The 27,332-nt window shown below is 35.5% G+C and overlaps 1 protein-coding gene and 1 long non-coding RNA gene across 10 annotated transcripts in view; one reads left to right on the top strand and one right to left on the bottom strand.

Moving 5' to 3' along the window:
- Positions 1-27,332, top strand: part of LOC115216625 (protein sidekick-2-like) — a 676,686-nt gene that overhangs the window by 447,320 nt on the left and 202,034 nt on the right. For all 9 annotated transcript variants that reach the window (XM_036500690.1, XM_036500685.1, XM_036500715.1 and 6 more), the window contains 2 exons: positions 17,800-17,919; positions 24,427-24,594. In XM_036500690.1, the coding sequence (XP_036356583.1) occupies positions 17,800-17,919; positions 24,427-24,594 (288 nt within the window). The remainder of the gene's footprint in view (positions 1-17,799; positions 17,920-24,426; positions 24,595-27,332) is intronic.
- LOC118762196 lies at positions 2,718-6,901 on the bottom strand. The gene is made up of 3 exons (XR_004997973.1): positions 6,889-6,901; positions 3,204-3,208; positions 2,718-2,992 (listed from the first exon to the last, which is right to left on the bottom strand). It is a non-coding gene; the product is annotated as an uncharacterized LOC118762196 (long non-coding RNA).

Below are 27,332 nucleotides of genomic sequence, written 5' to 3'. Positions count from 1 at the left end.
TGGTATTTTGCTGGTACTTTTTGAGAATTATTTTAAGAGTACTTGTGTCTGTGAATTGTTCAGTCACCTATATGTTAATATAATGGGCAAGTCTTTCAGTTGATCAAACAGCTGTATTCTCATTGCCGAAATCAACAGAGAATCATCCACCCATGTATGTGTATATGTATATATATATATATATATATATATATACATATAGGAAACAAATGTAGAGATTTACTTCTATATTTTATTCAATATATCATTGCATATGTTCAATATATCATTAACAATAATATTAGTTACATAAGTAAATAATTTGTAAACAGATTACATCACCAAATCATCAGAGATTGCTTAACAAACATAAGAAATTTTAAGTATTATGACAACATTTCGGTACCAACAAACTTAACATCTGTGTTGGATCTATCTCAACACAGTTATTTGTTGATTCCATATTACTGCTTGAAAGATACTCGAAATGTTCTGCTTGTTATGAAATCTCTGATGATTTGATGATACAATCTGTTTACAAGATATTTCCTTATATAACTGATATTGAAACATGCAAGAATGTATAGAAAAAACAGTTATATATACATGAGTGTGTATATACACACACACACACACACACACACACACATGTATATATGTGTGTGTGTGTGTGTGTATACATATCTATATGCTAATGTAATTTGATGTAATATTCTGAAATCTATTTCTAATTGCTCGCCAAATACTAAGAATTTCTATGGAGAACTTTCATAGTTGTTATGGCTTGGTCTTTAAAATCTTTCACCTTTCTGTCTTTTGATACTTTAACTGAGCATGAACATTATTTATAGAATTGAGATTTTACGATGGAGACACGGTGTTGTTAAAGATTCAAAATTTCATTCGTATGTTAACTTTTAAAATAAAATTAAATAGTAAAAAAGACAAAAACGGGTGAGTAAAGTTCTCTTACACTCGAAGTTTTGGAAAGAAAATTTTTTAAAATCAGTGTTGTACATTATATTCACTTCAGTACATATGTACAAAGTGTCGAGTAGGCATTTAAAAGTAACGTATTTTAAGAGATGATAGAGAGAACCTGCCAAAATTTGAAACTTCTGAATTAAAATTTCTTAGCAATAAACAATAAGCTGGGTGTCAATATTCAAACGACTTTTAAGAAATGAGTTAACTTTCGAAAGGCCATTAAGTAAGATGTTAATTCTTTAAAAGAGCATGAAGCAAGATGTTAACCATTGAAAGACAATTAAGCAAGAATTTAATCATAATAAGAGCATTAAGCAAGATGTGAACTATGATAAGACAATGAAGAAAATACAGGCCATAAGAAGACCTTTAAAGGAGATGTTAACTCATAAAGCCTATTTACCAAGTAGGGAGTTCTAAATATATTAAGGGGCCATATTGCAACATTGCCTTACTCCTTGTATCTAAACAACTAACAGAAAAAAACTTTCAATTTTATTATAGATTTTAGCCTTGCATGGTATGATGACTTTTTCCCAGCAACCATTTATCTACCCAAAGCCAAAACTACATCTCAGACTAACCTTTTTCTTCAGGAACTGAAAGTTCCATTGCCCTAAATACATCTTTACATATTTGGAATTGTGCAGCTACTGCCCAATGATTCTAGATTGCATCCCCAAATTTCTCTTTAGCCTATCAAGTTTAGATTTGCATATTATATATATATACATATATATACATATATATATATATATATATATATATATATATATAATATATATATATATATATATATATATAATATATATATATATATATATATATATATATATATAGGGTTATCCCATAAATAATGCAGTTTTTTTATACTTCTTTCATTTTTCAAAATTGAGATAAACAAAGTTCTTTTTTAATCTAAAATATACTCTCCTTCATTTTGTACAATGCTCTTCCATCTATCTGGTAGAACCCCTCTTCCAAAATTCACTTGTCTGTGATGAAAATACTCCTCCACTACTGTTCTGACTTCATCTACAGAATTCATATTTTTTCCATCCAAATGATTTTGAAGACTGCAGAATAAATGATAATCAGATGGTGGGTGGGGGATCATTTCCCATTCAAACTGCTCCAGCCTTTGGAATGTCATCCTTGCTGTATGTGGCTGAGCATTATCCTGATGGAAGAACACTTCTTGTCTTGAAACCAAAGTTGGTTGTTTTTCTTCTAGTGCTGACTTAAGCTGCTCACAGTAGATCTCCTTTGTTATCGTTTGGTTTAGGTTTAAAAGTTCAAAGTGGACTAAACCTTTCATATCCCACCAAACAGATAATAACACCTTACGTGGGTGAAGACCTTCTTTATCCTGGGGTGCCGGTGTTTCTCTTTTCCCTACTCACTGTCTTTGGTGCTTGATATTTTTATAGAGAACCTATTTCTTGTCACCAGTCACTATTTGGTCCGAAAAAGGTTCATTCATGAGATGTGACAGCAAAAACGAGCACATGTTCACTCTCTGAGAGTGTAATGAGTGCTTTTATGTGCCACTGGCATGACACTGGGGTGCATTTACATGCCACCGGCATGGGTGCCAATTTGCATGACACTGGTGTCTGCCATGACTGTGACTTTGCTCGGCTTGATGGGTCTTCTTCCCAAGCACAACATAATGCCAAAGGTCTTGGTCATTGCCTCCATGAGGCCCAAAACCTGAAAGGAACTCTGCCACTTTGCCTCCATGAGGCCCAACATTCAAAAGATGTTCTTTACATGCCACTAGCATGGATACACTTGGCTTGACTGGTCCTCTCAAGTACAGCACAACACCAAAGGTCTCAGTCACTAGTCATTGCTTCTGTGAGGCCCATTGTTCAAAGATCATGCTCCACACTTAGAGATCAGCACATCTTTACACAACTGTCCTCATCCATTCTCACCACATGACCATACCAGCTCAGTCATCTCTCCTGCACACCACATCTGATTCCTCTTATGCATAACTTTTCCCTCAAGATGCTTCACACTGACATTGCACATTCAGCGAAGCATACTAGCTTCATTCTTTCAAGCCTACACATGTTTCCTTGCCATGCAGCATAGCTGTTCACACACAGGCAGCAAACAATCTGCCTTTCGCTCTAAGAGAGAGGCCCTTTGTTGCCAGCAGGGGTAGGAGCTCTCTGAACTTTGCACAGCCTAATCTTATTCTCACAGCTACACTCTTGGAGCATCACCTCTGCTACTAACTTGGTCACCTAGATAACGGAAGCTATCTACAGCCTCTAGCTTGCCCCCTGGCAGTTGATGGAATCTATTTTCTGCACATTTTCAGCATTTATTTTACCTGTTCAGCTTCCACATACAAAAGTTAGTTTCTCTGTTAACCTTCTTCTGATGTTGCTGCACCTTTTATGTGTCCAAAACTTACACTGGGTGCATCTTATGGAGTTTCTACCTGTACCTTTTCCACAGATTGAGCAGGGTCATTTACCTGAAGGGATTTGTGATTTGTCTGCCTTCCTACTTGCTAAGACTTTGGTTTTTACTAGTTTAACTCTAAAATCCTTTAACTCTAGAACTTGCTTCCATACCTGGAACTTCTTCTCTAGTTCAGGTTGTTATTCAACTATATGAGCAAGACCATCAGTATAGAGAATCTCCCAGGGGCAGCCTGTCTTGATTTCCTGTTTGATGAGCAAGGGAGGGCTGAGCACTGATCCTTAGTGAACGCCTACTTGTACCCTGAATTCTTTGCTCTACTTGTTGCCCACCCTCACCATACTGGTAGCTTCCCTGTATAAGGTTTGTATGGTACTCACCAACCACTCATCTATCCCTAGTTTTTCCATTGACCACTGGATGAGGGATGTGAGAACTCTGCCAAAAGCTTTCTCCATGTCAACAAAATCCAAGTACAGAGGTTTATCTTTGGCTAGGTATTTCTCCTATAGTTTCCTTACCAGGAATATAGCATCAGTGGTGCTTCTCCCTGGCACAAAACCAAACTGCATCTCATCTGGACTAACTCTCTAATTAGTTGGGCTATGACTCTCTCTGTAACTTTCATCACCTGATCCAACAATTTGATACTTCTGTAATTATTTCTATCTAAGACATCACCTTTACCTTTGTAGCAGTTGACTATATATATATATATATATATATATATTTATATATACATACACACTTATAAAGGTACATGTACATATACACATGCTTATATATCATCATCATCATTTAACATCTATCTTCCATATTGGCATGGGTTGTACTGTTTGAGAGGATCTGACAAATCCAAAGATGGATCATTTGCCAGTGCCTGTTTTGGCACGGTTTCTAATACTGGATGCCCTTCCTAATGCCAACCACTTTACAGCATGTACATAGCACCAGCACTTGTGGGGTTGCCATGCAACCCGCAAGACTAAAATTTCCTTCAGCTGAGTGGCGCTAGGGTAGAGAGAGAAAGAGAGAAACAAATTCATGTATGAGATGAGGTGTTAAAGTGAGAGAGAAGGGTCCAGAAGCAACAGGTTTCATGCTGTAGAGGAACTACACGGCTACTCACATTCTAGAAGATAATTTGTACAAATATACACAATCCACACAGACGCACACATGTACACTCAGACAGACATACACACACGTATAATGTATATACATGTATAGTTTATACATGTATAAATTATATAAGTACTCTTTTACTCTTTTACTTGTTTCAGTCATTTGACTGCGGCCATGCTGGAGCACCGCCTTTAGTCGAGCAAATCGAGCAAATGGACTTATTCTTTGTAAGCCCAGTACTTATTCTATCGGTCTCTTTTGCCGAACCGCTAAGTGACGGGGACGTAAACACACCAGCATCGGTTGTCAAGCAATGCTAGGGGGACAAACACGGACACACAAACATATACACACACACACTTATATATACATACATATATACGACAGGCTTCTTTCAGTTTCCGTCTACCAAATCCACTCACAAGGCATTGGTCGGCCCTGGGCTATAGCAGAAGACACTTGCCCAAGATGCCACGCAGTGGGACTGAACCCGGAACCATGTGGTTGGTTAGCAAGCTACTTACCACACAGCCACTCCTGCGCCTATGTATACATTATTTCCCACCTGCCTAACTGTACATTAAAAAAGAAACTGGTTTCAGTGTGATTTACCAGTCACACTATATTTTAGTTTTCACTGAAGATTTTCATTAGAAAAAAAGATTTCCTTTTTTTTTCCCCCCTTTATTTTATTATTTTTTTTTGTGTGTACCTTTCTCCCTACCGTCAAACCCATCTCTGGAAGTTTCATTGCAATATGTATTTATGTATGTGTTCATGTGTATGTAAATATACATCAGTGCATACAATATGTATGTGTATGTATACAGACCTGTGTGCATAATGTATGTATATATATATATATAATATATATATGAATACATATGTATGGAGACATATATAATTATGTGTGTGTACATATGCATGTGTGTATGTATATATTCATATGTATATATAGATATATGCATTTATGTATGTATGTTTGTACATATGTATGTATGAATGTATGTATGTATGTATGTATGTTTGTACATATGTATGTATGAATGTATGTATGTATGTATGTATGTATGTATGATGTATGTATGTATGATGTATGTATGTATGTATGCATGTATGTATGTATGTATGTATGTATGTATGTATGTATGTATGTAGTATGTATGTTTGTACATATGTATGTATGTATGTATGTATGTATGTTGTATGTATGTATGTATGTTTGTACATATGTATGTAGAATGTATGTATGTATGTATGTATGAATGTATGTATGTATGTATGTATCTATATATGTATGTATGTATGTTAGTACATATGTATGTATGTATGTATGATGGGTGGATGGATAGACGTGAATGTATGTATGTATGTTAGTACATATGTATATATGTATGTATGTATGTATGTTTGTATGTATGTACATATCTAAGTATGTATATATGTATGTATGTATGTATTGATGGGTGGATGGATAGACGTGAATGTATGAATGTATGAATGTATGTATACATCATGCTGTTGTATTTTCAGCTTTTCCAACCAGAATGAATCATGTTGCAGCGTACTTTGAGACATTTTCCAAATTGAACACATTAGCTGCTGCTGCCGCTGCTGCTGCTGCTAATCGTATTTCAGGTGGGGAATGCATAGAATGAGTATATACACTGTAATCTCTAAATGTCAGATGCACTTGCTTATCAGTATTATTATTAGTAGTAGTATCAACATCATCATATTCATTGTCATCGTCAGCATCATTATTATTATTATCATTATTATTATTATCATTATATTATTATTATCATTATATTATTATTATCATTATTATTATTATATTATTATTATTATTATTATTATCCTTATTAATATTATTATTATTATTATTATCATTATTATATTATTATCATTATATTATTATTATTATTTTATTATTATTATATTATTATATTATTTATTATTATTATTATCCTTATTATTATTATTATTATTATTATTATTATATATTATTCAACTAACTGCTTTCCTGAAAATTGTTTAGTTCCCTCTTGCTAGAAGTCGGAGATGCATAGCTGAGTGGGTGGACAAAAATAAATATGTGTAGTTGTGTGTGTATGTATGTATGTATGTGTGTATGTATGTATGTGTATATATATATAATATATATATATATATATATATATATAATATATATATTATATATATATATATTTATTTATATTTATATATATATATATATGGTGTGTGTGTGTGTATATAATATGCATGGATGTGTGAGTGTACATATGTATACATATATGTATATATCTTTGTATATATGCATATATGTGTGAGTGTGTATATATATATATATACTTGCACATGCACACACATTCACACAGTGATGCACGCAACACTAGTAGCACCAGTTACAGTCGCAATATTGGTAGTGAGCTTAATATCACAATAGTTCCCCTGGTTTAGTGACTCTTTAAGCTTTATCAGCAGTCAAATTTCCTAGTTTTCTTAACTGTCATTTAGATATAAAAGTTGTTTGTTGGGAAATTTGTTGTTTTTTTTTTGTTTTTGTTTTTTTTTTTGGCAGCACCATATTTTTATGTATAAGAGACTTTTAGTAAATGTTGATCTTGTATTTTCTTCATAAAAACTAAGTAAGCAAAAAAATCTCATTTTATCCTCAACGTTAGTGAAACCTGATTAAAAACTGTTAATTCCTCATTTCAATTTGTGAAATGTGCTACTGGTGTTGTTGTTGCTTTTCACTTTGATATCCTTTCATTTGTTATTATTTTGTTTTTGTTTGTTTTTTTTTATCTTGAATAGAAATTTATCTCAGACAGGAGAGTCAAATGTCACAGGTATTTTTGGTTAAAAGGGATTGCTTTAAAGGTTATTTGGAAGTTATTCTATTTATACCAGTTCTTACAGACACTATTCACTGTAAACTTTGTTAGGATTACTTACACATTATATTTCCAATCAAACCAAAGAAAATTTTATTCTGCAGGAAAACATTCTTCTATTTTTATTTTATTTTTTTATTTTTATTATTATTTTTTATTTTATTTTAGAAATTCTATGTTCTGGTGGCAGACTTGATCATTGCCCAGAAACCTGACTCTAACTCTTGATTGCTTTTAGTAGAATCTTCTTTGTTTTAAGCATTCAAACCAAGTCTTCATTTTTTTCTTTTGAGCCCAGAATGTAAAGATCCACAACAGACCACTTGGCTTTATACAACCACATCTGATGCTCTAACAATTTTGATTGTCCACTACCCTTGAACGGTACATTTACTTAGCAACACGAGAAGGAAAAAAGCAAAGTTGATCTCAGTGGGGTTTGAACTAAGAAAGCCAGAAACTAAAATTAGTGTCATAGGCTATTTTGTCCAGTATTCTAACAACTCTGCCAATTTACCACCTGAGGATAATATAATATTCCTCCCTTTCTCTTACAACTCTCAGACTCCCCACAAGGATCATAGGCACTGCCTTATCTCTGACTGTATAAAAAATTATTTTTTTCTTTTAATTTGTTTATTGTTTTTTGGGAACATCTCTTATGTCCTGTCATCTTCTCCATCGGATTCTTGGAGGAACTTCCATTGAGTTTTAGAACACACCTGTTCTTCTTCAGAGATATCTTCCTGTCTTATTAAAAGATTTTCTGTGTCTCTTTAGGATCCTATTTTCATTACTGAGAGCAGGTTATGAAGTGTTTATTGCCATGTATTGACATGCATAAATGCAAAATGTACAAATGTATCTGTGCGTATTTGTGTGTGTGTGCACGCATGCATACATACATATATACATACATACATAAAATTATAAATATATTGGGGAAAAGAGTAATCTTTATATATAAAAGTAAGGTTGTGTGTCTGTCTATCTCCTACGATTTAGATTCCTAACTACTCCCACATTTTGCGGTGCAGTTTAACCAAAACCGGGTATCTTATAGTCGTGATTCATATCAAGCCCTTCTGGGTATTAGCGCGCGTCTACAATGAGTCTACGATTTAAAAAAAAATTTACCATCATTTTTTCCCATTTTTGATGCATTTTTTTTTGCTATTATATAAGGGAAGTAACTCACATCTACGATGAGTCTGCGATTTTTAATGCATTTTCACTCGGTTTATATAAGGGAAGTAACTCTCTATAAATGCTTATATAGTTATTTCCCTTACAAACCCGAGCAACGCCGGGCGATACTGCTAGTTTATTGATAAAAGATAGCATGAAGAAGTGAGAATTTATATTCTCTTACTTTTCCCATCTGTCATTCCCTGCTTGCAATTTGGTTTTTGTAGCAGAATTACAAACTGGCACTGGAATTTGTATTTCTGTCAGTCATGTAAAGTGAAGCAAGTAAAGTTATGTGCACCTTCATCAGAGACAACCCAATTTCTATACAGACAGTTCTAACTGTAGAATAAATTTTATGCTGTTGCAGGAGAAGTAGAGTCTAAGATTTTGGGAAAAGCACTTCATTAGAGAAAGAGAGAGGTAAATTTGTTGTAGTGTGACTTGAACTGTCAACCAGGTAAACAATAGTCCAGCACCTTTACTTTACAGTTGCTGTACCTCTACAAATCAAAGTAATTATACATCAAAGCAAAAGTTCATTGTGACTGCCACTGCCTCTTGTAATGATAATGGCAAAAGAGACTACATTGGTGGTGGTGGTGGTGGTGGTGGTGGTTGGTGGCAGTGGCAGTGGTAGCTCCTCCTTCTCCTCCTTCAGCTAAAATTATGGTGACAACAACAGTCAAGTAAACAAGGCTATAAACAAGTGCAGGCTACCATACTTGATGCAGTAAGCCAAAAGTGATCTTCAAATCAATTTAATTATAACTGTAACATCAGCATCAATAACATTGTTTTTGATAAGGGACACGCCTAGGATTTCAATCAACAGAAAATTAATATAAATCAACAATACCTGCAAAAATTTCACCATCGTTTTGAAAATATAAAATTGTTGCACATTTATAGGAAATCATTAAATACATAATTTCTTTTGGAATTGTACTTTTTCTGAAGTGATTAATTCTTAAGATGGGTGGGAAATCCATATAAGATTGTACCGAAGGGAGAACATCTTGGGAAACTATATTCTTTGTTGTATACTTTTTACTACTTCTACCTTGTGAGTTGTTAGCTATTATTTTTGTATTTACATCAACAAGTGAATGTAATCTAGAATGACTACACACAGTTGTCCATAAGAAAATTACTGATTCACTGCTTCTCACTTTTCTAATATAGCTGTTATTAAAATTTAAAATGGAAATTTGATTTTAAAAAATAATGTACATAGCAAGTAATTTAAATGTATTTATAATGTTATTCTATAGAGTATGTATCTATGTTGATAAAACTTTCACTGATCATAATATACTGTGCTGTATCCTTATTTCATTCTGAGAAAAGTGCATATGGCTGGTCTTAACCCCGCAGTCCCAGTATACAAAACACAGTAACTGCCCTACTAAGTGGGGTTCTAGCTTGGGAGTTTCAAGGTTTTGAAGAGTGTTGTATCACCGCTTAGCTACTATTGTTACCAGATCTACTCAGTCCCAGAGTAATAGCACTTGTCAGGGTCCCAACTATGGGTTAACTAACATGCGAACCACTGGGAATGGAAGGTTTTCTGGGAGAAGGTAAACATCATCATCATCATTTAATGTCTGTTGTCCATGCTGGCTTGGGCTGGAAGGTTTGACCAGAGCTGGCAAGCTGGGGAGCTGCACCAGTCTTCAGTCGAATTTGGCATGGTTTCTATGGAGGGATGCCCTTCCTAATGCCAACCACCTTATAAAATGTGCTGGAGGCTTTTACATGGCACTGCATGGGTGCTTTTTATGTGACACTGTACCGGCACTTTTATGTGACACCATAAACATATTATAAATCCTGAAGTGCAAGTAGTATCTGGTTGTCTCAGCCACTGTTTTGCCACTGGTTTTAAAGCTGATTGTGCTGAGATGCAGGTTCAGTGCTATGTCACACTTTATCCACTCACAACAAATTCGTGGATTCTCAAAGCATTTGCATAGACTTACTGAGTTGAGGAAGTGGTCTTACTCAGTGAAACTTGACTTCTACTGTATGTATCAGTGACACTCGAATTTTGAATATTTTTTTTCCCCAGTTAATTTTCTAATGAATAATATAAATAATGTAAAATGTTGTATCTATGATTATGTCTTTGATTTAGTTCCATAGCTTATCAGTCAATTAATTGCCTCATGAATAAAACACATCTTGTGCGTATAACAAATTATGTCTTCAATTTTGTTCCATTGACAAGCATTACATACGTAAACTATAACAGAATGATATTATAGGTTATACAGAAGATAGTGAGTCATATGTAATAGCTAATGTGACAACTCCAAACAGGTTTTAGTCTTGTTGGAACTCTTCAGTGAAGTACAGTCAATACACGGTTATCTAACCATAACACAATTTACAGTGTTGATAGTTTCGTTGTGAAGAAAATTTATTGATGAACAGTTTAAAATAGGGGCATTAGAATATATTGCATGGTGCTTTTTGCATGGATACAGTAAAGTACTACTTACTACACTTGATACAGTGAGCCAAAAATTAATTTTAACTCACAAAATCTGTAAGTGTAATGAGAAAATTCTTTAGCCACCTACCTTCAAAAATTATTTTTCATCAGTGGCAAGGGGAGAGAACTCCCAGCATTTCAGTTGACCAAATATTGAATTATGTAAAGGCACCTTGAAATTTTCCCATGTCGTTATCATAATTTGCATAAGGGTCATGAATTAGCAAACCTATTAAAGTTGAATGATTCACAGCATTTGCTTCAACACTATGCACCCTGAGTTCAAATCCTATCAAGTTTAACTTTGCCTTTCATCCTTCTGGGATCGATAAATAAAGTATCATTCAAGAGCTGGAACCACTGGTATTGACTAGTCCCTTGCCCTAAATTTCATGCCTTTTGTTTATATAAGAAACAATCATTATAAATTGCCTAATTAAAAAATTTTCTTCTCAGGAAAACTTTCAACTCTGCATCTCTGTAGTTGAATAATTTTATATTGACTGTTCCTTATCATGGAGAGCCAATAGGAAGATCAGATCAAGCCCACTTTTCCAAATGCATAGTTCAATTTAATTTTTGGTCAGTTGTAATTCTGTGAGTTTTCCTACTTACCCCTTTTGAGAAACAGTTTACGTTAGCACTGAGAAATTTTCTTTCCATTTTAAAATTATTTTCAGCTCATGTTGAGTATGGCAGTCAGCACATAACTATATGGTCTTCATACACAAGGCACCATCAGCTTATGTTCCAGAGTTACTATAAACAAATGTTTTGGTGTGTATGTAAAAAGAAATGTATAAAATATGGAATTCTACCAGCAGGAGAGACATATAGATAAGGATTTAGCTGAAGATCTTTGAATTGCATGAAGTATTTAAGAATGCAACTCACAGTGGGTTGCCATTTAGGATGTTATAGGGGAGCACATCTGAAGTGATACAAGCGTGTCTGTTCTCAGTGAAAGACAATGCAGCATTCAGTTGAGAAATTTGTGAAGGAAGTTCAATTTAAAGAACTCCACTTGCAATTTCTGACTGCATATGCTGCAAGTCTATTAGTTTAGCATGAATTTCACAGAACACAGAAAACTGGCGAGTGGTCAATCATACTGCATATCTTTCCTATTTATGACAAGAGAAAAGTATTAGTTTTACATTTGTTCATTTATTATCTCATGCCTGCCTGTTTACACCCGCTGCCATACCGAACGAAATCTAGTATTAGTGAAAAACAAAAAAAAACAAGACAAATAAAAATATTATTGTTTTACTTTATCTGTGATTTTCATAGTCATAATTCAATTACATAATTGCAATTAAGATATCATCCAAGATTACGCAGATTAAGAAACCCAGCACAAGCTGGACTTGACAACCTTTCTTTCCAGTTGGTTCAGATATGTAGGTAGTTGCTACAGCCAAAATAAACAACTCCTGGCGGTGTGTTGGCAATCCCAGATCTGAGGAATTTATCTTCACATTTGCTTTGGAACAATAGAAGGAATTTAAGAAAATGTACTTGATCACCCACCATTTAGCTAACATTAATATTACTTGCAATTGTAAATACAAAGTAGGATTTATTAAGTAGATTATAATTATGGTTGTCTGGTTTTTCTAGACATGGCATTTTAGAGCTCTGAACAATGTTTTAACTTTCAGAAACATACTGCAAGTTAACTTCAAACAAAGACAAGATATTGTGCATATATGTTTTTGTGTGTGTGTGTGTGTGTAAGTATAGTAAGGAAGCAACTAAGTATCAGTGGTTTTGAATACACTAATAAGTGTATATTATAAACAAGGGTGGCTGATAGTTACTGGCTAAAAAAAACCAAAAAACTGACTGTAATAAGTGCCTACTTGCGCCAAAAAGCAAAAAGTTGGAATCACCTATTGCCATAGGCTGATGACATTGATGGTACAAGATAACAAAATAGAAGAGGAAGAAAGAAATATTTAAGATTAATCAGTTCAGTGAAATCTAAGAATATTGGAATTCATTGATGAGATGACCCTTGGATCGTAACATATGAAGTCATACTCTATTGTTGACCTCTCCGATCAATATCAGTGAAGAAAATTGATAGTAAACAATGGTGGTGGTTATGATGATACAATTAAATTTAATTTTGCAGACTATTAAACCTGATCATTAAAGATGAAAAAGTGGTTTTATTTTTACATCTACACTGTAGATGTAAATATTGAACCATTTTCTGTATCTAAAGATGAGGTTAATAGTCCGAAAAATTATAATTGTATTAACAATAACTCATCTTAGAGAGATTTCAACGTTAAATGATGACGATAATTAAATTATGTTTATCCAGGCCTGTTTTAAATTACTTGTTTTATTGAATAATTTGACTGATATTTTGTGAAACAGATGGCTGGAAACTGTCATTTTCTGGTTCAAATTATAAGACTATAATTTAGAGGATTTACAGTTTATGCTCCACGTGACACACCATGGTGACCATACCACATTTACAATCATCATCATCATCATCATCATCATCATCATCATCATTATTGTTGTTGTTGTTAAGAATTGTAAGTGTAACAGTGTTTCTAACTAAATTTGATCCAGACACAATATAGGTTGTAAGTTGGCAGAGTCATTAGAGCATCAGGTGAAAAAACTTGCAGGGTTTATCCCAGCTCCTGTTGTGTTTTCAAATCCCACCAAAGTCAGTTTAGCTTTTTATCCTCCTGAGTCAACGAATAAAGTACCAGACAAAGTTTGTGACCTGATAGAAGTAGAAGAGTAGTATCATTATTAGGACAGTTGGCTAGCAGACAACAGAACATCAGAATAAATGCCTGCAGTACTTGTTTTGATTCTTGACTTTCTGAGTTCAAATACTACCAAAACCAATTTAACTATTCATCCTTCCAGAGTCAATAAAATAAAGTACCAGTGAAATACCATATTTTGCTGGCTGGAAAATACACTTTCCTTTTGTTAAGAAAAAGAAACCTGAAAATTACCATTTGTCTTCTGTGATGCTAGTTAAGTTGTTGCTGTGATTTTCTGAAGTCAATGGGAAGTAGTTTGTAGGAGTTGCAGTCAGGTGCCAGTAGCTGATAGGTGGTCAACAGTGGTAAATGTGGTATGGTCACGTGGATGATTGCTGTGTACAACAATAAATAACTGACCACAAGCCACCAGCTAGGTGGTCATTGTCTGGTGATTTTACTAAAAGATGGATATGAGTACTCTACTGGTTTACTCACCAATTTTGTCTGAGAACAGACATTTAGCATTACGCCCACCAAGAACTGCTTGGTCACATACATGGGGCTTTGGTAGGTATGAAAAGATTTTTTTTTCCTTGGATTACATTTCCCTAATTAGAGTACATCTTCCACAATTTGGTGTCTACAATGCTGTAAAATATGACACTGAAGTCAATGCTACCCACTAACTCACTTACCTCAAAATTTCTAGCCCTGTGCTTAAATTAGAAACCATTAGTCAATAACATAAAGTAACAGTCAAGTAGTGGAGTCAATGGTATCAGCTAATCTACTCCCTCTCAATATTGCTAGCCTTGAACCTAAATCATGAATACTATTAGGGTGGCATATTGATGGAATCATTAGAGCAGCGTTTCTCAACCAGGGTTCCACAAAAGGTTCTAAGGGATTCCATGAGAAAGTGTGAGATAAGCTAATGCTAATTTCATGATCGTAATATTATTATACACGCACAACATATTGTTGGTTATTGTAATATTGTAATTTAGACATCAATCTATCTAACCTATTTTGTTATCAAAAATATATAACAGCCATTGGCGATATATTTAGTGATGTCTATAATTTATGGACACCCTATATATATATATATATATATATTTATCAATTCAATAATGAAAATTAAATTGTACCATTTAGAAAAATTACATATTATAGAAAGACTAAATATAAGATAAAACATATAACAATAATTAAGTAATGTGCAAAGTAATAAAACGTATATACATGTGTTTTGTGGCTATATTTAAGAAATGATAATAGTAGTAGTAGTAAAATCACTTCAATATAAATATAGCCACTCTTCAGGTTAAAGATAATAACAATAAAATAATTAATTAGATAAATTAATAAATATACATAAATAATCTTGTAAAATACGAAATATCTTAAATATATTCTTGTTTCAAAATAAGATACAATTAATTAAAATATTTAAAACAAATATATATATATATAGGTTAAAAATAAAGTACCGGTAAAGTACTAATAAAGTACTGGGGTCAATCTATTCAGAAATCTCAACTCCCCTGAAAATTCAGGCCTTATGCCTATGCTAGAAACAACTGTTATTATTATTTAAGAGTGATAGAATTGGCAGAATCATTAGATCATCATACAAAATACTTTGTCTTTGTTCCCTCCTGGGGTCAATAAAATGAAGTACCAATCAATTACTGGGATAGATGTAATCCAGCTCCTATTTTAAATGCAATTAATGGAGTTTGTTGAATTATGTAACAGTTCTCACTATGAGGTGTTGGCACTGTTGTTGCTACTGCTTAGTTTCAGCTCAATCCTGATCAAGCAGACTTATTATCAAAGCCTTTCCGGCTGTGACCACCCTATTTTTTTGTTGCAGACTTGCCTTAAACTACATTATCCAGTGAGTCCTGTTTTTGTTCTTTTTGAGGGTTTTTTTTTAAGACAAGGTTTGTGGTTTACAAGACTGTTATTTCTAGCAAATTAAGAGACTACATAAAGGCTCATACATTGGTTTGTGTTGTTTTTGTTGCTGTTTAGCCCCAGGTCAGACCTGACTGAGAAAATCTATAATGAAAACCTTCCAGCAATGATAATTCCATTTACTTCTTTTTGTTTATTTGCAGACATGGTGTATCTAATACATTATCACAAGTAGTATTAGATATCATTTTTAAGACTGTGCAATATGGTTTTCAGGGAAATTAGGTTGTTATTTCTAGCAGTCAAATGGCCATATAGAGACTGCTTTGTTGGCTGGTTCCCTTTTTTTTTTTTTTTTCTTGCTGGGCCTGGTGGAAGATGTTCTGATGTTCTGTCCATGGCTTTCACAGGCCCTTCTCTAAAATTGGCAAGGCAAGACTCATACTGAGGGGGTTCTGCAGAGGTAAGATTTTGGAGCAAGAGGAATTGGTCTAATTGTTTTTGAAGAGACTGAGGGTTGTACACAAAATGAGTGACAAGAAGAGTAACAGTTGAATGAGTTGGGATGTCTGAGTGAGTGTGGAACAAAACCTACCAGTTTGGAAGAACTGAGACCATTAAAGTATTGGTACACAGCAAACCTATCTCCTGTCATAGACACACGCCAGCCCTTGGATTATATTATTATGATAAGCACTGTACAACAAACAGTAAGAGACTAATGAAATGAGGCTGTGAAAGTTGGTCATTTTATCCATTTGAATCTTATTCATTTCTCTTACAAACTATTCTGTTGTGTCTGGGGAGAGTCATTTTCTTTTTGTGCCTTATTATGTAACACACGTGGAGACGCAATGGCCCAGTGGTTAGGGCAGCGGACTCGCGGTTGTAGGATCGCGGTTTCGATCCCCAGACCGGGCGTTGTGAGTGTTTATTGAGCGAAAACACCTAAAAGCTGCACGAGGCTCCGGCAGGGGATGGTGGTGATCCCTGCTGCACTCTTTCACCACAACTTTCTCTCACTCTTACTTCCTGTTTCTGTTGTACCTGTATTTCAAAGGGCCAGCCTTGTCACTCTCTGTGTCACGCTGAATATCCCCGAGAACTGCGTTAAGGGTACACGTGTCTGTGGAGTGCTCAGCCACTTACACGTTAATTTCACGAGCAGGCTGTTCCGTTGATCGGATCAAACGGAGCCCTTGTCGTCGTAACCGACGGAGTGCTTCTACATGTAACACACTCACCGGTAAAATTTCCACTTTTTTCTTACTTTTATTATCCTAAAATTTTCATTGTGTCTTGCAACCTTTTCAATAGTTTTGACTCAACACACGAACTCATATAAAGAATCTTGCAAAGCAAATCCAAAAACGAAATTACAAACTATTGCCCTTGAGAAAGGCCTGAACACCACACATTCTTATTCTCCTTCCCTATAAATTTATAACTACTGTGCTTAGAAAATTAAACCATGATGTACACAGAAATAAATTTGAAACCTATTTCTTTTACCTTTGTTTATATGTTGCTTTTTCTCTTTTTCTTTCAGAACGAAATACAGTTTATATCTCGTTCAGAGATTTATTAATGCTTTCAGACAGTTTTTCTAAATCAGTGACTGTGGTTGCTGTGAAAAACGTTAAATATTATTATTTGCAAAGGTCTCCTTCATCGAAAACCGGTGTTTACCATGCGTTGACGACAGGCAATTACCTTGAAACTATAGTCCGTATGTATCACTTAGGTTTTCGATGGAGGATGACCTCCCTTTGCAAATAACACAAGGGCACTGAAATTTTGTGTCTAAGGCCAGCTGGTGACGTTGATCTCCTGGGGCTAAAAGCATCAGTAACACCCCACCCCCAGTGGCTAGCCACATTCAGATGGCTAGTACACTTTACGTTGTCGAGCAGTTACTGTTTATATATCGTTCAGAGATTTATTAATGCTATAGAAATACTGTTTCTTTTATCTTTATTCGTTTTAACTATTTTTTAATTTACTTTAGGTTCACCTCCAGAAATACTAGGATCAAAATTAAAAAATCAAACTGTTTGGGAAGGATCAGATGTGCGACTTACAGTTAATGTTAAAGGAGCACCAGGCCCAAGTGTTATTTGGTCCCGTTGTGAGTATCTCTCTCTTCTCTTCTTGTCATTTACTCTCTCTTTTACTCTTTTACTTGTTTCAGTCATTTGACTGCGGCCATGCTGGAGCACCGCCTTTTTTAGTCGAGCAAATCGACCCCAGGACTTATTCTTTGTAAGTCCAGTACTTATTCTATCGGTCTCTTTTGCCGAACCGCTAAGTAATGGGGACTTAAACACACCAGCATCGGTTGTCAAGCAATGTTGGAGGGACAAACACAGACACACAAACACACACACACATATATATACATATATATATACATATATACGACGGGCTTCTTTCAGTTTCCGTCTACCAAATCCACTCACAAGGCTTTGGTCGGCCCGAGGCTATAGCAGAAGACACTTGCCCAAGGTGCCATGCAGTGGGACTGAACCCGGAACCATGTGGTTGTTAAGCAAGCTACTTACCACACAGCCACTCCTGCACCACACAGCCACTCCTTTGGTCAGAATAATTAATTCTTACCTCATTTTTCATGCCATTTGCTGTCAGTGATTCTTTTGTTTGCAAGAAGTATGAGCTTTAAGTGAAACTAAATTCATTACTGCAGGTGACTTCTTTTTTTTCTTTTTTTCATTATTTGTTTATTACCTGCTGTAGTAAATGTTACCATGATGATAGTTGTAATATGGCTTCATCCCATTTGACAATATTGCCATGGTATATCAGTGGGATATATTTGTAAAACTTACTCTTCGATATTTTATAGGTTTCAACGTGTATATATATAATGGAAGATAAATGAAATAATGTATGTATATATATGAACGAGCATTGTGTCTCTTTAGCAGTTTCTTCTCAGATAAATTCTGAGCTTGGTTTGCATCATCTCCTCTTCAACATGGTCAGGTGGCTGCAACAACTGATAACATTATTTTCCATGCCAAGTCTCCATAGCTAGATCTGAATGCAAAGTACTATATTATATATATATATATATATGTATATATATTATGTATATATATGTATATATATATATATATATATGTATGTATATATATATATATGTATATGTATATATATGTATATATATATATATATATATGTATGTATATGTATATATATATATATATATATGTATGTATATGTATATATATATATATATATATATATGTATGTATATGTATATATATGTATATATATATATATGTATGTATATATATATATATGTATATATATGTGTATATATATGTATATATATATATGTGTATATATAGTATATATATATATATGTATATATATATGTATATATATATATGTATATATATATATGTATATATATATATATATATGTATATATATATGTATATATATACACACACACATATATATATGAGCTGTTTTAGTATTGTGTCCTATCAGATTAGGTCTCAAAGGGCCCACAACTTTTCCACAGTCTGTCAAACAACCTCAGAGATCTATATGGTGTAGCTGTGAATGTTTGCAAGGAACATTTGGACAAATGTTTGTCTGAAGTACCAGATTGACTCATATTGCAACAGGAAACACAAAGAAGAGCAGCTCTGTTCAGCTTGCTACTTTACCAGGATGGAGGCGCAATGGCCCAGTGGTTAGGGCAGCGGACTCGCGGTCATAGGATCGTGGTTTCGATTCCCAGACCAGGCGTTGTGAGTGTTTATTGAGTAAAAACACCTAAAAGCTCCACGAGGCTCCGGCAGGGGATGGTGGCGATCCCTGCTGTACTCTTTCACCACAACTTTCTCTCACTCTTACTTCCTGTTTCTGTTGTACCTGTATTTCAAAGGGCCGGCCTTGTCACTCTCTTTGTCACGCTGAATATCCCCGAGAACTACGTTAAGGGTACACGTGTCTGTGGAGTGCTCAGCCACTTACACGTTAATTTCACGAGCAGGCTGTTCCGTTGATTCGGATCAACCGGAACCCTCGTCGTCGTAACCGACGGAGTGCTTCCACCACTTCACCAGGAGCAGTTCTGGAAAGAAAGAAAGAGAAATGAGTGTGAAATAAAACCACTCACACAAAAAGCAGAGCTCAGCATTGCAGCAGCCTTTGGCTGGTACCAGTAAAAGTGATGTATACACACACACGCATACATAAAAGCCAACCAGTTGTGTAGGAATGTTGACGATGTTATGTGTGCATGCATTTTTCCTCTCAAAAAATTCCTACTGTAAAATCAGATTGTGTTCACTGTACTGATGTGAGTATATGTATGTGTAAAAGCATATGCACACCCTCACCAATGCACACTTACATATATATGTATATGCACACTCGTATGCTAACATACACACAGACGTTTAGATGAGATGTAGAAATGAGAAAAGAAAGTACTCAAAACACTGGGTAGATTTTATTCATTTGTTTACCGTTACCAGTGCCGCCCCGACTGGCCTCATGCCGGTGGCACGTAAAAAGCACCATCCGTTCGTGTCTGTTGCCAGCCTCGCCTGGCCCTCATGCCGGTGGCAAATAAAAAGCACCATCCGTCCGTGGCCGTTTGCCAGCTTCGTCTGGCACCTGTGCGGGTGGCACGTAAAAAGCACCCACTACACTCACGGAGTGGTTGGCATTAGGAAGGGCATCCAGCCGTAGAAACACTGCCATATTTAACTGGGCCTGATGAAGCCTTCTGGCTTCACAGACCCCAGTAGAACCGTCCAACCCATGCTAGCATGGAAAGCGGACGTTAAATGATGATGATGATGATGATGATGAATAAGCTGAAGGCACACTCATTGCTTGCACATTCTTCAAGATGACAAGTGAGAGATTTAGGTTCTAACCAGATAGAATTTGTTCACCTCTTTCTCTTAGTTATCATTGGCTGTGTTTGTACATGTGTGGCAGCATGACAAAAATTCCTGCCATATTTAGATATTGTTGTTGTTGCTGTTTAGAAGGTGATAGATCTTTAGAGCATCAAACAAAATGCCTTGCTGTATTTATTCCAGCTCTTTACATCCCTAGTTCAAATCCTACTAAGGTCAACTTCCCCTTTCTTCCTTTCAGGTTCAGTAAAATAAATCTTTTCCCCTAAAATTTGCAGGCTTTGTGCCTGAATTAGAAGCAGATGAAAATCAATATAGCTTAGTTCAATATCAGCCTTCATCCAACAGATCTAGGATCAAAGGTAGTCTGACTATGATAATCCCACCTTTTTTTGTATACTCAGTACTGCATTGCCCTTTCGTTTTTTTTAAGATAGATTTCTTCATTAGCCATGCAGTAGTAAGTAGGATGTCATTTGAAAGACATTTGGCTGTTGTTTCTCAAAGATTTAGTGAGTTTCCAAAAGTGGTTTCCTCATAGATTCATTAATTTAAATGATGCGGCTGTTGTTTAACTAGCTTTGAGTGAGCTCTGATGTAGTAAAACCTAGGACTGTAGGCAGGCCCGCCTTCTTTTCCTTGCAATATCTAGACATAACATTGCATGCTATTTGTAAACGAGTGTCACCATCATACAAGCGGTGTCCTTCATTTGCTGTCCTCATTGAAAATATGTCCAGTCATTGTGCTGTTCGTTGTTTGAAGAACTGAAAGAAATATTGGTTTGCTTTGAAACAGGTAAAAGCTGGTGATAAGAAGACAACTGGGCCCAATGGTTAGTGCAGGGGCCTAGTGGAAAGGTTGACTTCAACAGGGGTAATGAAAAGTAGAGAAGCAAGTGGGCGGAAGAAGTACAAGATGAACCAGCTGCAAGGAACTGAGGCCATAAAGTAGCAATAAAAAAGAGAGAGAAATGGTAAATGATAGAGCATGTTTGGGAAGCAAAGGCTGGAGCTTGTCTTTGTGGCCTGTCTTTGGATGCTGCCCAGAATATGTGTACATAGCAGTCACCCCATCCTAATTGTGGAGGCAATACTCCATTGTAGATCTCACTTGGACCTTATAGATGTGTCAGCAGCTGTTAGAGGCTGAAATATCCTTTGGCTCTGAAGAGTAGATCTAGTCATGGGATGCAATCCAAGCTATGCTAAGGATGTGCTTTTGCCAGGAGAGATCCTTAGTAATAATGAAGCTTAGCAAATAGAGTCAGTGCAAGAGCTCCAGATGAGTCTAGTACATTTTATATAGGTAACTTTGTATATACCAATTGTTTTCACTACCTATTATGAAAGATTTATAATTGACTTTAAGATGAAGTGTATCTCTTGGGGTTCACACTGGCTTTAATGTTTATTAATAGTCATTGCAAAAGAATGTCTGAAGGATTTGAGTGAAATGTTTTCTCCAAACTCATTTCCTATGCTCTTACTGCTATTGTTTTCATGTAATTCCTATTCTGGATCATTACTGCTATCTATTGGCTGTGGTCTTCCATGTAATATAACTCCTCTATCTAGAAACTTCCACATCTCTTCCATCTTGGTATTATCGCTAAACCTGAACAGAGTCAATACCTATGTAGATAAGTGACAATGTGAGCTTTGAAATATAATAATGTAAAAGAAAAGAGGTGAAAAGCAAAGATTTTAATGTATTTATGTAAGAAGACAAATGTAGAAAGATATAAAAGGAAAATTAAGGCAAAATATTATAAGGAAAATGTCAAATAGATATACATGTGTGTCAAAAGTCTAGCCAACGAAAACAAATGTGTATTTCAGATAATTATAACATTATGGCTAAGATTAATTATTAAAAAATACAAAAAAGTATCTTAACTAGTTGTAGAAGTTTTTCTACATAACAAATGAAAAAAACCCACCATAGTGAAAAGAATTGTTTAAAATAAATAGAATTTACTTATCACACTAATTTTAATTGTGTTTTAATTTGAGGAGTAACATTTGGTAAAGCGAGTCTGAAGCAAAATGATATCTACATTACAAAAAGAAAATGGAAAACTATTGAAAAAAATAAATAAATAACTGTCTAGACAGACAAAGTAAGTAAAATGGTATTGGAAAAAATTTAGAACTAAATAGAATTATACCTCTCATTGTGTAATTCAGGATAAATGTTTTCAACTGCATAAACATATACAATGTTGTTTCAACTATATATATACACACACACACTTAATGTGTGTGTGTATGTATATATATTTGTATATAGATATACATAATGTATACAAACCTATTATGAGCTAGCTTCAATTATATATATATATTTTTATATAATTGAAGCTAGCTCATATATATATATATTGGAAAACATAGGTTAAGAAAATGATTCTGAGTATTTTGTAACACTCAGTTCAAAATTTATCTTAGAAACAAAAGTTTCAGCTCTTGATATTCAACCAGTACTAGTGAAAAGAGTATTTACTCACTCACACACCTATATCAACATCTATTATGTGTGTGTTTTTTTCATATTTTCATAGGTTAGGGAGCTCTTGTCCAACACAATGAATTTCTGTTTGTTGTAGTTTCATGTCATTCCATGGCGTCACCTTTATGATGTTTGGTATTCTGGAAGACCTCATCCACATTATTTTCTTCAGTCAGCCTCTTTCAGATGTTCCTTTCTCTTATTCTATTTGGCACCTCACACAGCTATTGTCCTTCATACATGTCTTATGTCTAAACCAATGCAGTCTTGCATGCCATGACTGATTTCTCTTGCTCCAGTTATATCCATGTTTGTCTATGTCTCTTCGTCTTTGGTTAAAGAAACAATTCCTTTGTTTATAACTGAAATAATAACTTCCTGAACTGTTTGTGTCCTGCTCTCACTCTAGCTCCAGTGCTACCACACCTCCCACCTTCATTGCTGATTAGATCACCAAGATAACAGAATCTGTCAACTACTTCTCACAAAACTATACTATTTGAACAAAAATAATTCTGTGGGTGGTGTTACTGCTATCTAGTTTTGGGCATCTGCTTCTTACAAAAAAAGTGACTTGTTATAATGACACATTACTGTTATCAAATGATACTGTTTTCAAAGCTACCAGGAGCTTCACATGCTCAAGTTATTATATCTTTTGCTTAACCCTTTAGTGTTCGCATTATTCTGCCAAAATGAATCCCTTTTTATCCACATTGCCTTGAACTAATCAGGCATTAATCTTGTAGCTATGAGATCTTGATGAGGTACCTGTTAATTTTTAGAATGATATTGTAGAGTTGGTGTGAAAGACCAGATCTGGCCAGTTTGAACATAAAACAGGCAGAATACTTTTGGCCGGATATGGCCGGTTTAAATGCTAAAGAGTTAATGTTATCAGCCAGATATTTTTGTCAAAAACAGGACCCATCCTAAAGTGAACACAGTAATTCAAAGATAGGTTGATCCATTCTAGAACGGCTTTGATCAAAGTTTTCCTGATGTGGCTGTACTGACCATTATTCTCAGTCCTTTTTCTCAAAAAAATTGGTTCTCTGGAATTTCCTCCCACAAACATACTAGACTGTTGCCAGTGAACACCTGTAGATGTTGATTTGCAAAAATCTAGTTTGCTTGATGTGGGCTGATTTGGAACTAAAAAAACATTTTTTAAATGATAAATATTAACTTTTTTAATATTTTTCTTGAATTTTCAGATATTGGTAATGACTGGGAGAACATTAGCAGCACAGGTCGTTTACAGTTGGTTCAACCTGACCTCTTACTTATCGCTAACAGCAAACCGGATGATACGGGCTTCTATAAGTTTGTTGCATTCAATGAAATGGGAATCATCCAATCTAAAATGTATCTTCTTGTTAAGAGTAAGTGATATTAGTTTTTGAAGCCTTCACACTAAAATCTCATACATATTGAAATAGAGTAAAAATATTGTATATATAAGATAGATAGATAGCGTATGTGTGTTTGTGTGTGTGTGTGTATGTATATATATATATATATATGTGTATGTATGTATATGTGTATGTATGTATATGTGTATGTGCATTTATTTATTTGTTTATGAGCAGCCTTACCTATGGGAAACTCAGTCGGATTCAGGGAGTCTAGCGAGAGAAGCAAGACTCTATTCATCAGAAACAAATAACTCCTATACATATTGATGTGCATACATGTTCAAAAGGCAATGGGTAGCCAGGCGTCACTAGTGGTGCATCTGCAGCTGCTCTGTGTGTGTGTGTGTGTGTGTGTGTGTGTGTGTGTATTTATTTACACATGGTTGCATAGTTACGAAGTATGCTTCCCAACCAACCGGTTGCGGGTATAGTCCCACTGCTTGACAGCTTTCTGGCAATTGTCTTCTATTGTAGCACCAGGCCAACAAAGGCAATCTGTGCTGATTTGGTTGACAGAAACCGAAAGAAGCCTGTTGTATGTTTGCATGTATATATATGTATACATACATCTCTATATATATATTTATATATGTGTGTGTGGATACATGCATGCAATCATACATATACATAGATATCTCTAAATATATATATAAAATTCTTTGTCCCTCTGTCTCTCTGTTTGTCATGAGTCAGCATGTAATTTTTATTTTCATTTGAATTGAAACGATATAACATTTTCTCGAAAATAATCTTTCTATAGTCAACTATAGTAAATTTTATACCATCACCACAACATCACATTTTGTATATGAATCTGTGTGTGTTTGCGTGTTCATTGCATATGAAATAGTAAAGGACATTTTATACAACAACACATCTCTATCCTTCACTCTTCATTCTGTCAACCATTCTGTCTAGCATTTACTGTTGTAACGATGTCTGGTACCAAAAAAATTATTACAGCTCCTTTCATTGTTTACGATCTTCTGTACTAGTGTATTTATGTACACCAACACATAATCAAAATGTTACAAAAGCTGAAGGGTCAAACAAAGATGCTGTACCGGTGTATTTGTGGATCAGTCAATAACCATGTTGTAACAATTTCTGGTACCAAGAAGATAACTACAGCTACTTTCATTGTTTACAGTCTTCTGTACTGGTGTGGAGGCACAATGGCCCAGTGGTTAGGGCAGTGGACTCGCGGTCGTAGGATCGCGGTTTCGATTCCCAGACCGGGCGTTGTGAGTGTTTATTGAGCGAAAACACCTAAAGCACCATGAGGCTCCGGCAGGAGATGGTGGTGATCCCTGCTGTACTCTTTCACCACAACTTTCTCTCACTCTTACTTCCTGTTTCTGTTGTACCTGTATTTCAAGGGGCCGGCCTTCTCACTCTCTGTGTCACGCTGAATATCCCCGAGAACTACGTTAAGGGTGCACGTGTCTGTGGAGTGCTCAGCCACTTACACGTTAATTTCACGAGCAGGCTGTTCCGTTGATTCGGATCAACCGGAACCCTCGTCGTTGTAACCGACGGAGTGCTTCCAAATTTGCGTATCAGTAAATAATCATGGGTAAAGGACCCTTTTGTACCTCAGTACGAAATAATTTTTTTCCACAGATATTTTCGAGTGCATTCAACGTATCTGATCTCCAAAGCCAAAGTAAGTGGGGGAGGGGTCAAAAAATTATTTCACAGCAAAATATCAGCAGGTTTTTTTCTCACAAAAAGCTGTTATGTGGTCGTAGGGCAAGCTAGAAATAGCAGCTAAATCTTTCCTTTTCAGAGGAAGGTGCCATTTGCGCGTGATTTCAGTGTCACATTCATTGAAAGTATGTGAAATAACCTGGAAAAGAAAAGCAAAACCTGCAAAATAAACTTCATTGGTGGGGAACTCTGAAGTCCCCCACCCCACCTTTCTTTTCCGGAAAAAAGTGGCTTGCAGTGGGTTTGGAGGTCAGATACATTGGATGTACTCATAAAAACTCATGAGAAAAAATTATTTCACACCAAGCTACAAAAAGGTCTATTACAAAATATTTACCTAAGAAGAAAGGTGTCAAATTACGCTACAAGCAAAGAGTACTGTGTTAAGGCAAGTGAAACCAGCTCCTTCTGCTTCCATATATATATATATATATATATCATCATCATCATCATCACCATCATCGTTTAACATCCACTTTCCATGCTAGCATGGGTTGGACAATTTGACTGAAGTCTGGCGAACCATATGGCTGCACCAGGCTCCAATCTGATCTGGCAGAGTTTTGACAGCTGGATGCCCTTCCCAACGCCAACCAGTCCGAGAGTGTAGTGGGTGCTTTTACGTGCCACCGGCAAGAGGGCCAGTCAGGCGGTACTGGCAACGGCCATGCTCAAATGGTGCTTTTTATGTGCCACCTGCACAGAAGCCGGTCCAGTGGCACTGGCAACGACCTCACTCGAATGTTTTTTCACGTGCCACCAGCACAAGTGCCAGTAAGGCGATGCAGGTGACTATCACGCTCAGATGGTGCTTTTTACGTGCCACCGGCACGGAAGCCAGTTTGTTGCTCTGGCAATGATCACGCTCGAATGGTGCTCTTAGTGCTCAACTAGCATGGATGCCAGTCATTGAATTTGATTTTGATTTCGATTTCACTTGCCTCAATAGGTCTTCGCAAGCAGAGTTTAGCGTCCAATTCAGGGTGCAATGGATA

This window comes from Octopus sinensis, linkage group LG1, assembly GCF_006345805.1.
Source record: "Octopus sinensis linkage group LG1, ASM634580v1, whole genome shotgun sequence".
In the NCBI taxonomy this organism is placed as follows: Eukaryota; Metazoa; Mollusca; class Cephalopoda; order Octopoda; family Octopodidae; genus Octopus; species Octopus sinensis.
This window is presented reverse-complemented; position numbering and strand designations above follow the sequence as displayed.